This window comes from Octopus sinensis, linkage group LG14 (assembly GCF_006345805.1).
Source record: "Octopus sinensis linkage group LG14, ASM634580v1, whole genome shotgun sequence".
NCBI lineage: Eukaryota > Metazoa > Mollusca > Cephalopoda > Octopoda > Octopodidae > Octopus > Octopus sinensis.
The window spans coordinates 33711184-33727230 of NC_043010.1; the positions used below are offsets into that span (position 1 = coordinate 33711184).

Here is a 16047-nt window from a genome sequence, read left to right on the forward strand (position 1 = left end):
CAGCCCAGGTAGTTTTGTTGTATATGAGCTAGTTGGAGGTTTTTATGAGAGTAATTAATATTCATTGGACTTCGGTTTTCACACCTGGAATGGCATAATCATGCAAAATTAGTGGGACTGTGCACATGCCACTAGTCGGACAAAAAAGGAGGCAGAAGAAAGCAAAAAACTCAAATTTGGCCTCAAAATAACTTATGGGCATAAGGGGTCGGTTTATCAATTTTTTTAATGGCTTTCTGGGGTGACTGAGGAAATGAAAAGATCTTCACGCCCACCCTTAGTCAGTTTTGAAAGGCCATAGAAAATGCGAGCCTTTTATGTGAAAAACTAGATTTGTATAAAGGACTCACTGATACACAGACATTTTGCCGTTTATAGATATAGAGATTACACTGATATCAATATCCAGGGCTTCATCAGTCCTGAAGAAGGAACCCCTCTCTACCGTCTGTCAATGGCCAGTTGTGGCCACGTAGGCCCGAGGTCGCAAGTGATATCATCTTACCATCTTGTCTTTGGTCAGCCTCTTGATCTTGTCCAGTGTCTTGGAGTCCATTCCATCACCCTGATTGTCCAGTGGTTGTCCTTCAGTTGCATGATATGGCCAACCCATCTATATTTGTTTACCCTGATGGTTCTTATGATGTCATTGACTCTCAAGTGCTGTTGTATCCAGGCAGTGGTTTTATTTTTCCCTTTAGGTGGTGCCTAGCATAATTCATTCTATTTTCCATTGGGCTACGATAAAGGCATTCATGATGGTAGCGTTAAGAGCACATGTTTCACTGCTGTAAATCATCACTGGCAAGAGATACTCGTTGAAGATCTTTCTTTTCATGTATTTGTGTGCAATGTGTATCTTTGCATCTGCATTTCACATACACACATCCACCATTGCTTGGCAACCAGTGTTGGCATGTTTACATCCCTGTAACTTAGCAGCTCAGCAAAAGATATCAATAGAGTAAGTACTTGGATCAAATCATTCAACTAAAATTATAACTGAAACAAGAGAATAAAAGATGTAAAAAGAGAACGGTAAATATATATTCTTTTATTCTTTTACTAGTTTCAGTCATTTGACTGCAGCTATGCTGGAGCACTGCCTTAAAGGGTTTTAGTCAAAGACATCAACTTCAGGACTTATTTTTTGTAAGCCTAGTACTTATTCTATCGACTTTTTTTTTTGCCAAACTACCAAGTTACGGGGACATGGGGTTTAAACACACTAGCATCAGTTGTCAAGTGATGGTGAAGTGACAAGCACAGATACACACAAATGAATATATATATATATATATATATATAATATATATATATATTATATATATATATATATACACACACACATACATACAACAGGCTTCTTTCAGTTTCCATCTACTAAATCCACTCACAAGGCTTTGGTTGGGCCAAGACTATAGTAAATGACACTTGCCCAAAGTGCCACACAGCCATGCTTGTGCCTATATATATATATATATATATATATATATATTTATTTATTAATATAGGGGTCTCTGAAATTTAGACACAGGGGCTCACTCGGGTCTGAGAGGGTTAATACAGATATGGGGAAACTTCAGTTTATCTCTGTCTAGCTTAGGGCTGCTCACCCACCCATTTCACAAATCTAACGTGATTCTATATGAAGTTGAAAATTAAATGATTATTGTACAAGATGATTTAAATAGCGATTAATTAATTAGCTGTACTATTACATTGAAAATGAAATATTCATTAAAATCCCATCCTCTACAAGTAGATAAGTATCTATTTTTTTACACGTCAGTGACCATGTGTGTGTTTGTGGTTTATATTTTCCTTTTAATCCTCAGTGAATTTACAGATTACAATAATTCTCCACTCCTAAACAATATTTCAAGCCAATGAAGTTACACATATTCCTTTATTCTTTTACTTGTTTCAGTCATTTGTCTGTGGCCATGCTGGAGCACTGCCTTAAAGGGTTTTTGGTTACAGAAATCAACCCCAGGACTTATTTTTTTTGCATGCCTAGTACTTATTTAGTCGGTCTCTTTTGCCATATTGCTAAGTTACGGGGACGTAAGCTCACCAACATCAGTTGTCAAGTGAGGTTGGGGGGCAAACATACACATGAATATACATTCATATATATATATATATATATATATATATATATATATATATATATATATATATATACACATGTATTTAATGGGCTTCTTTCAGGTTCCGCCTACCAAATCCACTCACATAGTTTTTGTCAGTCCAAGGCTATAGTAGAAGACACTTGCCCAAGATGCCACGCAGTGAGACTGAACCCAGAACCATGTGATTGTGAAGCAAGCTTCTTACCACACAACCACGCCTTTGGTTATTTATTGGCAGCTATACTACTACTGCTATTTAATGAACATATAGTTCATTATCTAGCCATCCATCTATCTATCTGTCTATCTACCTTTTCCTTCCACCTCTCTCTCTCCTTCTCTCTTCAACACACGTTTTCTTTATCTCTTTCACTGGTGTTCATTAAAAATTGTCTATGTAGTTGTTTTTGTTTTGTTTTTTCTCGTTGTTATATACTTCAGTATTTTTCCGTAGCTGAATTGTCCCCCCCCCCCTCCTGATATTAACGTATGTCTGAGAAAATATATGAGCAATTTCCACCATGTATGTCTAAAATAACATTAATGTTTGTATCTTTATATTTGTTTTTTTTTTAATCAGGGAATAGCAATCAGTTACCTCCCCTGACAAACCAACCACGTAAGTTTGATATTTTTTTCCTCTTCACTACCATCATCATCATCATCATCATCATGGTCACGTTTTCAATATTGCTTTAATTATAATTGTATAGTTACCTAAACATGTATGTAATGTGGTGTGAGTGTGTCTGTCCTCTCTCTCTCTCTCTCTTTATGTTTTATTTATGTGAGATTATTTCTTCCTTTCTTTTATCTCTCTCTCTCTCCTCACACGCACATACACACATACACATAGTAAAGTTTATTTGCCACCAGAAGGTGGCAGTCCTATAAAGGACATGTGTGTGTGTGTGTGTGTATAACAGAGATGGTTTCTTGATAAGCAGCATCAATTTTTACAATTCTGTAAATAATAATAACATTATTATTTTATAAGCTTGAATCTTATAAGTGATCACTGTGCAATAAGTAAAGAGACTAGTCTAAAAAAAGGAGCCTATAAGACCTTGACGGAAAAAAGTAGGTTTTCCTGTACCATACCACAAACATTGCTAAGCCCTTTAGTATTCAGATTACTCTGTCAAGTGTAATGCTTATTCATTCACTTTGCTTTGAATTAATCACACATTATCTTTTAACCTCTATATTTCAATGATGTGACTGCTTAGAATGATATTGTAGGGTAAGTTTGAAATGTTAGAGGACAGATTTGGTTGGTTTGAACATAAAACAGGTGAACTTTACAGCCTGATATGGCCAGTTTAAATGCTAAAGAGATAAGCTTTCTATATATGCTTCAGCTCACAGAACAGATGTGTTACACACATTTGTCTACATTTCCCTAAACAATAGAAACGACATATAAGCTGGACTCAAAGTGAAATTTCTTCGATGAAAAAAGCTTAGTAAGAATTAGATACACTAATTACTGTCATTATATAGACATTACAAAGGCCAGTACAATCTTCCAAACTATGTATCTCTCACACTAAATGTAAAGTTAATTACAAAATGAAATGAAACATTGGCCTGGTAAAAGTTAAAAAGCATAGTAATTTTCATGTTGGTCATGAGATGGCTTGGGCATGTTAGCCGTATGAAAGATGGCAGAATCCCCAAGGACATACTCTACGGAGAGCTTGCTAGGGGTACTAGGTCTGTGGGTAGACCGATCTTACGTTACAAGGATGTTTGCAAAAGGGATATGAAGGCCTGCAACATCAATATTAGCGGTTGGGAGGCAGTTGCCGGCAACCGTGGAGAATGGCGACGTACAGTAAAAGAGGGAATACAAAAGAGTGACAGAGAGAGAGAGGAGAAATGGAAAGAAAGGAAGAGACGTAAACAAGAGACTATGGCACTACAACCAGCCAGGAACAGTCTTCGTTACATTTGCGGTACCTGCCAGAGGGAGTGTTTGTCCAGGATAGGACTACACAGCCACAGCAGGAAATGTATCAGGACATGAAATATAAAAGCCGGACTAGACTACTTCATGCGTAACTCCATTGTCTCCCGAGACAGAAAGGATGCCAATACAATACAATACATGAATTAAGAATTGCAACAACAGTTTAATCCTTTCGTTACTGTGTTTATTTTGAAATGCTCTGTGTTTCTTTCAATTAATTTTAAATATAACAAAGAATTTAGTAAAATAACTTAGTTATCATTAGGAACATAAATTGTGACTAAGGTTTCATGGAAGATTTTAATTCAGAACTTAAGAAAACAAAGCATTTGTACTACAGAGCCAGAGGTGGTTTCAGCTGGGTTGGTATCAAAAGGGTTAAACACTGGAAAGGACAATCTTGTAGCTATTAGAAATAGTTGATTAAGATGGCTCTGTAATTAAGCTGCCAAAACAGGAGAAAATGTACACACTGGGTTCATGTCAGTGAACTGTAGCTGTCTTCTTGGTTGAGTAAAGAGTCATGAAAAGCAGCAAAATGAGTGTGGTTAGCTTAGTTGTGGGTGGCCACAAACTGAAACATGTGGTGAGATGTGTGAAAATGAATCAGCTGGTCTCTGTGCACTAATCCTGGCAAGAGTGGAGATGCATTTCACCCAGTCATCGTCAACATTCTGTAAAGTTGATGCTAAAAGCATGTCTTTTTATAAGCCTTTTAAAGAAACATTATAGCAGCTTCTAGAAAGATGTATCATGTGTTGTCTTGATGCTGATTGGTCCCTAACTCGGCCAATCACATAAGAAAGCTGTTTCTAAACCATGATTTGAACTTGGGTGATTTCTCAATTTTGTTTCGGACCTTGCTACAGATATAATTTAATCTATGAAAGAGAAGCAGGCTTCATAAATTTTCCAGACCCTCTTTGAATGAATGAAACAGGTGTCAATTGAGCAAGATCAATACTATGACAACTCACTTTGACATTGTTTGGATCAGAGTTTGTGGAAAGATATCTATTGTAAAGATGCAGTTCTGCAGTGTGGGTGTTTAATGTGGGGTTTCAGTTATGAGAGAGAATAGAGTCACAGGAGGAGATAACCAGCTGTAAATGTTGTGAAGAGCGAACCTGTTTAGAAGTAAAAAAATTGTTGTAATAACAGCACAACAGCCAGTGCTTCATTCATAGATATATAAATATCTATGTGCCACTTATTGTTAGGCAGCAAGCTGGCAGAATTGTTACTGTGCCAGACAAAATGCTTGATGGCATTTCTTCCGACTTCATGTTCTGAGACCAAATGCCGCCAAGGTTGACTTTGCCTTTCATCTTTTCTGGGTTAATGAAATAAGTACCTGTTACGCACTGAGGTCAAAGCAATCAACTTACCCACTCCCTCAAAATTGCTGGCCTTGTGCCAAGATTTGAAATCATTATTATTAAGCAATGAGCTTGCAGAATCGTTAGAATGCAAGGCAAATATGTAATGGCATTTCATCCATCTTTATGTTCTGAGTTCAAATTCTGCTGAGATTAACTTTGCCTTTCGTCCTTGCGGGGGGTCGATGTCATTAGCTTTCTCCCATCCCCAAAATTACTGGCCGTGTGCCAAAATTAGAAAATATTATTATTATTACTAAGGCATCAAGCTGGCAGAATCATTAGCGTGCCAGGCAAACTACTTACTGGCATATTGTCTACCTTTATGTTCTGAGTTCAAATGCCACCAATGGATCAAGGAAGGAGCCTGGCGCAAAGTGCTGCTAATCTTTGGCATGATTAGATTTCTGCGAAGTATTCGTTTTCTTTGCAGGACAAACTCCAGAGACTGGCTCAAAGGGCCAGACCTCTGGCCAGAGATATTAGACGAAAGGGTTAAAGGCTGTTGTGTTGACAAACTTTCCAATCTGAACATTGGCCCTGAACTACTTGAGTCACTCTGGCTATTGCTTTTGGCTGCATGCTGGCTAGTAAGGGTGGCCAAATGCTTCATGGACGGAACACTGGTAGACAATGACAGGTATTGTGTAGGCCTGTTGCTGCTCTTGTTTATGTGGTTGGTGATGGTGAAAGTGCTGGGGTTGCCTGGGAAATTCTTGGGGCTCCTGCTGCTCATGAGAGATCTTAGATGGGTCACGGTCAACTAGTTCAGAGACCTCTTTTTCCGTGGCAGCTCTGACTCCAGAAGTGCATTCTAAAGAATCTGGACCGAATAAAATTATCAGCACAAGTAGTGGAACATATCTATGAGGATGAAGCAGCCAAAAGGTCTGTAGCATCTGTCGGTCTCAACATGGGCAAGGCAGGTGTCTGATATGAGATGCAGCACTTAGTGAGGGCTCCAACTTGGCCTTTCATCCTTTCGGGGTCAGTAAAATAAGTACTTTTGAAACACTGTTGTTGATGTAATTGACTAGTTTCCTCCCCCAGAATTTCAGACCTCGTGCCTTTAGTAGAAAGGGTTGTTGTTGTCATCGTCACCGCCACCGCTGTTGCTGCTGCTGTTGTTGTTGTTACGTTGCTTAGTCAGGAAGAAGAGGCACTGATCATGACTATAAGCCCTTCAAGATCAGTAGGAGGGAAAGAGGAATCTATCCCCAAACTGGAAATCTCCTCCAAATACTTTCTGCAGTGGACCCCACAAAAACTCCCAAGGATCAGGTGGTGATGATAAACTGGGCACTGGACTAAGTCTGCTTAACACGAAGTAGCCACAGCAAACACCATAGAGCATCCTAATCGATGCCTCTAATAGTTGTGCCAATCCAGCATAGAGACTCTGGAAGGATGAACAGCAGAATTTATCTTGGCTGGATTTGAACTTAGAACTCAAGAGTAAATATTGCAAGGCACTTCATCCAATGCTCTCATGACTCTGCCAATTCTCTGCTTTGTTGTTGTTGTTGTTTGTTTCCTCTTGAGCCATTCCTGGCTTATAAGAGCCAGTTTCCCAGTTTCATTGTCATGTAGGTTCCCCACCTGGATGGGACGCTGGTCCGTTGCAGGTGAGCTGCTAGATGCAGGAGGAAAGAGTGAGAGAAAGTTGTGGCGAAAGAGTGAACAGAAGTTCGCCCTTACCTTCTGCCGGAGCCGCATGGAGCTTAGTGTTTCACTCATAAACACACACACATCGCCCGGTTTGAGATTCGAACCTGCAATCCCTCGACCATGAGTCCACTAGACCATGAGTCCACTAGACCATGTGCCTCCACAATTCTCTGCCTTACTGACATGACATTCATCATCATCATCATCATCATCATTATTGTGTGTCTACCTACGATACTGCCATGGTTTGAGCAATTCAAAAAGGACTGATGAGCCAGATGACTGTGCCAAGCTCCAATGTCTGCTTTGGCATGGCTCCTTTGGCTGGATGCCAATCCTAACGCTAACTAGTTTTCAGAGTGTCCTGGGTGCATTGGTCATGGCACCAGTACTAGTGATGTCACCAAGTAACTTGCAAAAGAAATCCCTTTGATAGAATGAAGGGGTAGTAGGAGGGGAGGTGGTTTTAATGCTAGGTGTTGAGAGGTTAAAACATGTTAGGGGTACAGGAATAGGTTTCTTGCTAGAGAGGAAACACATGACTACCCTTCATTACGTAAGGTTGGATAGGAGCAACTATAAAAATATATATTGTCTGTAACAAAGTTTGGAAAACAAGTTTTTACCCTGAAATTCAAGTAATCTCTCATTACCGACATGAAATGGAAGATGAGTTTGTTAATCCAGTCTGTTTATTGTTTGCAAAATAAAACTAGAATACATCAACAGCTGGCTAATGTCAATAAAATGATTAATGAACCAATTGTTGAGTCACCACCAAGACCACCACTGACATCATCATCATTATTAACACTGCCGTCAGCCTGAGTTCAAGTTCTGCTGAGGTTGACTTTGTCTTTCATCCTTTCGGGGTTGATTAAATAAGTAGCAAGTGAGAACTGAGGTCAAAGCAATCAACTTCCTTCTCCCCTCTACAACAGCTGGCTCTGTGCCAAAATGTGACACCATTGTCACTACCTTCAGTATAACCATTAGTAAACAATGTCAGAGTCCTGTGTGTGTTTGTATGAACTGCAAAAAATAGCTGTCAGATCTCCCTGAAATTGCATTCTTCAGAAAGGAAGGACTACTCGAAAAATAGAAATAAAAAACAAATGAAAACAAAGTGAAATGGTCATTGATAGGATGAAGTTGATTTGGAGATTTCTCAATTGTGGCTAACAAGAGGCTAAGCAACAACAACAAGAACTAAGGTCATCACCACCACCTGTCCTTCCTCCTCGTCAGCATTTCTTATTAGATCTGCTTTCTCTAAGATAAGCTGTACTGGAGTTAACAACAATAACATCAGCATGCCATAGTGTCTGATCATAGGTGTACTATGTCAGAGCCGGTCCAGCATTAAACAGCAGTAGGAGCACTGCATCAAGCTACAGAGTCAGTGCTATACATCATTTACATATTGTATACCACACCAGATTATACTACTGCACCACGGCAAATATTAACCATACTAAACTACACTCTATGTCTGTACCATACTGCAATATATATATCACACCTATGAAATACTACGGCACACCAGACACCATGCTATTGCTCAGGAAGAGAGCCCCTATGGGGTCACTCAATCTGAGTTCAAATTCCGCCAAGGTCGGCTTTGCCTTTCATCGTTTCAGGGTCGATAAATTAAGTACCAGTTATGCACTGGGGTTAATGTAATCGACTTAATCCGTTTTTCTGTCCTTGTTTAGCCCCTTGTAAGCAATAAAGAAATAAAAAAGGAAATCAGAACTACATCTTAGTATTTAAAAATAAAGTGAGGTCATCATCATTGCCATCCTCATCATCACCATTGTTTAACATCCGTTTTCCATGCTAGCATGGGTTGGATGCTTTGACAGGAGCTGGCCAACTAGAGAGTTGTTCATGTACCAGATTGCCTTCCTAATGCCACCCACTTTACAGAGTAGCTGAGTGCTTTTTACATGCCTCCAGCACAGGACCTTTGCGTGACACCATCACGAGTGCATACAATGTGGCACCATCAAGAGTGCATACTATATGGCACCATCACAAATGCATACAATGTGGCACCATCACAAGTGCAAACAGTGTGGAACCATCAAGAGTGCATACAATGTGGAACTATCAAGAGTGCATATTATGTGGCACCATCATGTGTGCATACAATGTGGAACCATCATGAGTGCATACAATATGGCACCATCACAAGTGCATACAATGTGGCACCATCACGAATGCATACAATGTGGCACCATCAAAAGTGCATTTTACATGGCACTGGCACCTGCAAGACAAAGACTTCTCAGCTAGGAGAGTGAGTAGGGGCATGATCATAACAGACATGCCTGTATAACATATTGTTTGAAATAAAGTGGGATGGTCAAGGATGTAATACTTTGAATTTATAACTTTGCTATTTTTTCACACAACACAGTGTATTATACTATAGTTCAATACATATTGTTAATTTCACATCTTAAAAATAATAAGGTGTCTGAATGCTTTTACCAGGAGTCTTGTCTGCTAAACAACACTATATTATACTTCCCCGTTGTAAACAAAAGTTTTGTGTACATTTTCTGAAAGCTAGGTGAGATGGTCATTTTTTGAATGCTTTGACTAAACTACTGTTTGCTTTCGCCAACTATAATATGCTATCCTCTTTTCCGTGGTACACCTTCATACAAATTCTAAACTGAAGCATCCTGAATATGTTTTCTGAAAATTTGGTGAGATAGTCATTGTTGGAATGCTTTGATATAGTGACTGTTTGCTACACACCAACAATAATATGTCGTCCCTTTTCTGCAGTACTCTTTCATACACAGTGTAAACTCAAAAGTCCTCACAGTCTATATTCTCTCTCATCGTAATAAAGTATTCTCTTTCTTCTCCTTCAAACTACAGCTCCAGAATTTTGGTGTACCATTACCTACTTTGAACTGGACCAACAAGTCGGTGAAACCTTCAAAGTTCCTTCAGGGTGTCCAAGTGTTAAAGTAGATGGCTACACTGACCCATCAAGTATTGACCGGTTTTGTCTTGGTCAACTGTCCAACGTACATCGGACTGAAGCTTCTGAACGTGCTCGGTAAGTAAAACAGAAAAGAAGTACCTTGCCTGCTTCAGCATCTTTGTTTAAAATAAGGCATCCTGTATATCACTATTCCTTACCTTTAATACCTGCTCCTTGCAGCAGTCTTCTCCCCACCTCTCTCTACCCATTTGATATAAGCTTTCAAATCTCTTCCCAGTCTATTTGAGATTTATTTTGTGGGCTAAAATTCTGTATGGCATTTATTTGTTGTATCTAGCCATCCAAAATAGATAAAATCACTAGCAGTAATGTATTGAGAGCAAGTTAGTCAGCTTGAACCAAACCCACTTTTCCCACAAATTTGTGGTTTGATATAAAAATTAGAAACTTTGTCGTTGCTATCCAAAGTTGTAAGTCAGTTGTTAGTCATTGGCCAAAACAATGGTGTGCCAAGTCAAATGTCCTATAGTCAGGGCTTATGAGAGTGTGTGGAGGGGACGGAGATCAAGGGAGAGCCTAGGAAGCCAAGAAGAAGCTCTAGGAATTTCTGGTGGGGAAGAGGAACTCTGCCTTGTGAAATTACTTTTGGAGGCCTACAGAACTATTACCCAATTAGTTTTTGTGTTCAGATCCTGCCAGGATTTTTTTTTTAACTTTTATTATTTCAGTATTGATGCATATTGAATCAGTAAAGTACAATTTAATCAATTAAATATATCCTCAAAACATTTCTGAGTCAGTACTACATATTGATATCGTTGTTATTAAAGGAAAATTGGCAAAATTAGTTGTCAACGAACAACTAGACAATGTAACATCATAACAGTCAACAGCGTGACATCATAATATTTGACAGTTTGATACCATAACAATGGACAGTGTAACACCATAGCATTCAACATTGTGACATCATAATATTTGACAGTATGACACCATAACAATGAACAGTATAATACCATGACATTCAACATTGCAACATCATATTTGACAGTATGACATCATAACAATGGACAGTGTGACACCATAACATTCAACATTGTGACATCATAATATTTGACAGTTTGATACCATTACAATGGACAGTGTGACACCATAACATTCAACATTATATTTGGATAACTTGATACCATTACAATGGACAGTGTGACACCATAACATTCAACATTATATTTGGATAACTTGATACCATAACAATGGACAATGTAACACCATAACATGCAACATTGCGCCCTCATAATATTTGACAGTTTGATACCATAACAAAGGATAGTGTAACACCATAACAGTCAACAGTGTAATACTAAAGCAGTCAGCAGTGTGACATTATAACAGTCAGTAGTGTAATATATAAAATTTGACGGTATAACATCATGACAGTCAATAGTGCAATAGAGGAATATATGAATTAAGGAAGAATTGGCTACTTGCAATAGAAGCCAAATCTCTTCAAATAACACCCTACATTCTTAAAAACAAAAAAACACATTGTACCAAATAGGATGTTTATGGCTTTAATGTACCTTTGATTAAACGTCTGCGTGATCAGGATGACCTCAATCAGACCAACAACAGTGCAACTATATAACAGCCAGCTGTCTCCTGTTGTGAATGTAACTTTACACATCTTCCATTCATCACCACATTTCCTGCCTTCTCTGTAATGTTCCTATTGTGTCCACAATCCTCTTTCCTCCTGGTAACAGTTCCCTACATGTTACATTTACAGGTTACACATAGGCAAAGGTGTACAGCTGGATTGTCGGGGTGAAGGTGACGTCTGGATTAAATGTCTAAGTGATCATAGTGTGTTTGTGCAATCATATTACCTCGACAGGGAGGCTGGTCGAGCTCCTGGTGATGCTGTCCACAAGATATATCCTGTAGCATATATCAAAGTAAGTATTCTCTTGGCTCTTGGGACATTATATTGTATCAGTTGGTATCTCTACTAGTATAATATGTTGAATGTAATGCATAGCATGTCATATCTTCTGCAATGTGTATATATATATATATATATATATATATATATATATATATATATGTGCACACACACAAATTAATATGGCACATACACAGCAAGGCTCACATAGTAATATATTTATACATATACACCATCATCATCATCATCATCATCATCATCATCATCATCATCTTTATCATCATCATCCTTATCATTATCATCATCATCGTTTTAATGTTTAATTTTCCATGCTTGCATGTGTTGAACAGAAGTTATTGAGGCAGGTTTTCTACAGCTATATGCCCTTGCTGTCACCAGCCCTCACTTGTTTCCAAGCAAAGTAATATTTCCGCTGGGCTGGACATGCTTTTGCAAAATATTGGGAATGAAGGACACTCATCTGCAACTATCACACTATGTCAAGACAAGGTGACACAAACATGCACATGCACACACTTTTTCTAACCGAAGACAGAATTGTTAGCATGCTGGGCAGAAATGCTTAGCAGTATTTCATGCTGTCTTTATGGTCATCATTCCTCATTGTTTGACATCCACCATATATGCTAGCATGGGTGGAATGGTTTCACAAGAGCCAGCCAGGCAGAAACCTGCACCAGGCTTCTATGACTGTTTTGGCAGGATTTTTTTCAGCTGGATGCCCTTCCACACACCAACCATTCAGCAGAATGGGCTTAATGCTTTATTCATGGTAGAAGCACAGGTGAGGTCAGTTTTTCATCCTTTCAAGGTCAATAAGATAAGTACCAGTTGAGCGTTGAGGTTGATGTAATTGACTTAACTACTCTTGGGTATGAGTACAAAAAAAAGAAAAAAACTGCATCCCTCAGCAAAGCCATGACGATCCAATGTGACAGAGTAGGATCCCAAGTCATTCGCTACTGGAGAGAACAAGTTGAGGCTTTTATCCTGTAGTGGATTGAACTCAGGCAATCTAATCTAATCTAATTTATAGCTTTATGTATTTCAAGTGCCACTATTCCAAAAAAGAATTATTTCACATTCTCTTGAAAGTGTATACATTCTTATGATATCAGCGATACATACATATGTATGTATGTATATATAACAAAAAGGCAATTTGTTTATTTGTGCCTTTTGGTTTTAAATTATGTCTGGCCACTTTAATAATTTTATATATATATGTCATCATCATCATCATCATCGTTTAACATCTGCTTTCCATGCTGGCATTGGTTGGATGGTTTGACTGGGGACTTGTGAGCCAGATGGCTGCACCAGGCTCCAATCTGATCTGGCAGAGTTTCTACAGTTGGATACCCTTCCTAACGCCAACCAGTCCAAAAGTGTAGTGGGTGCTTTTACATGCCACCAGCATGAGGGCCAGTCAGGCGGTAATGGCAACAGCCATGCTCAAATGGTGTTTTTACATGGAGGGCCAGTCAGGCAGTACTGGCAATGACCATGCTCAAATGGTGTTTTTACGTGTCACCTGCACAGGAACCAGTCCAGCGGCACTGGCAACACCCCCACTCGAATGTTGTTTTTCACGTATCACAATCATCATCATCATTTAACATCCGCATTCCATGCTGGCATGGGTTGGACAGTTTGAGCTGTCCAGACTTCAGTTGTCTATTATAGCTTGAATTGTATGGCTGGTTGCCCCTCCTTATGTACAACAAGCTTATTTCAGTATCTGTCTACCAAATCCACTTGCAAGGCTTTGATCAGCCCAGGGCTATAGTAGAAGGCATTTGTCCACAGTACCATGCAGTGGGACTGAACCTGAAACCTTACAATTGGGAAGGAAACTTCTTAACCACACAGCCACCCTTGTACCTATACACATACACAAAAATCACGCACATACACACAAACACATACACACATGCACACACACACATGCACACAGAGTGACATTAGTCTCTTATTTTCTCTTTGAAGGTATTTGATATACGACAGTGTCATTGTCAGATGCAGCAGCAAGCAGCCACTGCCCAGGCAGCAGCAGCTGCACAAGCAGCAGCCGTGGCAGGTAATGTGCCAGGACCTGCTTCTGTTGGTGGTATTGCTCCTGCTGTAGGTAAGTATCAAGGTGCTTCATAATCCACCCTTCATGTTTATACCTGACCTATACAATCTCCACCCCCAATCAACAAGACAATAATTAGCAAATGTGTGAGAACTGTATTGACAACACAATATCTCAGGTGTGATTTTTTTTTTACTTTACAGGATATTCATTAGGAAGTGAGGTATTTTTAATATAGTTCTTTAGCCCTTTTGATACCATATTTCTGTTGAGATGCTCTGTGTTTCTTTCAATTAACTTGAAATATAACAAAGAATTTAGTAAAATAACTTAATTATCATTTAGCTAGTGTTAGGAACATAAACTGTGACTAAGGTTTGGTGAGAGATTTTAATTCAAAACTTTTGAAAATAAGACATTTGTACGACAGAGCTAAAGGCTGTTTCAGCCAGGTTGGTATCAAAAGGGTTAAATTTGCTGGCCTTGTGTCAAAATTTGAAACAATTACTGTTATCATTATTATAATTATTATAATTATTATTATTATTATTATTATTATTATTATTAAGGCGATGAGCTGGCAGAATTGTTATCACGCTGGGCAAAATGCTTAGTGGTATTTCGTCTGTCACTACATTCTGAGTATAGATTCTGATGAGGTCGACTTTGCTTTTCATCCTTTTGGGGTCAATAAATTAAGTGCCAGTGAAACACTGGTGGGTCAATGTATTCAACTAGTCCTCCCCACCCCCTAAATTTCAGGCCTTTTGCCTATAGTAGAAAGAATTATTATTATTATTAGAAACAATTGTTATTTATGTTATTTCTTTTCTCTACAGGTTTGTCTGCTGTGGCTGGGATAGGGGTCGATGATCTACGTCGCCTGTGCATCCTGCGATTAAGTTTTGTGAAAGGCTGGGGCCCCGACTACCCACGCGCTAGCATCAAAGAGACGCCCTGCTGGATTGAAGTGCAACTCCACCGACCTCTACAGTTACTTGACCAAGTCCTGCAAGCTATGCCACTTAGTGATCCTCGACCAACTCGACTGATTCCATGGATGAATTGATTGGTTGGTCGACTTATTGAACATCCTTCCATTGACTCCATCTTTCCCACCACCACCGCCACCACCACCACCCCTCCAATTCTTCCTCGTTACCCACACACACACATACGTACATACAAACACATATATATATCACATATATATATATATATATATCATATATATCACACACGCATACAGACACACATATACACACACACACACACACACAATCACATGAATATGGTTTCAAATAAACAATAACAACAGCAACTGTTACTATAACTGCAACGGCAGTTCCAACAACAATAACAACTATTATTACTACGACTACTACTACAACTACTACTACTACTACTATTAGTACAATAAACTGCAACTGATATTACAATTACGACTACTGCATCAACAACAATAATACATTCGAAAATTAAAATAAAATTAAAAGAAAACGTAAAAGAAAAAAGAAACGCTCTCTTTCTGGTGTCTCCTCATTATTTGTCTATACGACTCGGTTTCTTTGTTTCCAGTGTGCATGGGTGTGAGTCTTTTGTTGTTCATGTAAGTATGTCAATATATCCGTTTATTTGCCTCTGTACATTTGTATGTCTGTTTATCTGTGTGTTTGTGTGTATATGTATGTGTGTGTTGTGTTTTTTTTAATGTCTGTCTACATGTGCATTTGTCTATGTTCCTCTCTTTCTATTTTTATATCGACTGGTTTGTAGCATCTGTCTATCTATATGTTTATCTGTCTCAAAACCTCTATCTTTCTATCAAACTATTTCTCTTTATTTACTTATTTCTCAGAGCTAAATGTGTGTGTGCATTTATTTATTA

At 38.7% G+C, this 16047-nt stretch overlaps 1 protein-coding gene across 17 annotated transcripts in view; it reads left to right on the forward strand.

Annotated features, from left to right (window-relative positions):
• LOC115218961 (mothers against decapentaplegic homolog 4) overlaps positions 1-15677 on the forward strand; it is a 253163-nt gene extending 237486 nt beyond the window's left edge. For all 17 annotated transcript variants that reach the window (XM_036508856.1, XM_036508850.1, XM_036508852.1 and 14 more), the window contains 5 exons: positions 2716-2754; positions 10050-10233; positions 11906-12074; positions 14072-14210; positions 14999-15677. In XM_036508856.1, the coding sequence (XP_036364749.1) occupies positions 2716-2754; positions 10050-10233; positions 11906-12074; positions 14072-14210; positions 14999-15228 (761 nt within the window). In that variant the 3' untranslated portion in view covers positions 15229-15677. The remainder of the gene's footprint in view (positions 1-2715; positions 2755-10049; positions 10234-11905; positions 12075-14071; positions 14211-14998) is intronic.
• The last annotated feature ends 370 nt before the right edge of the window (positions 15678-16047 follow it).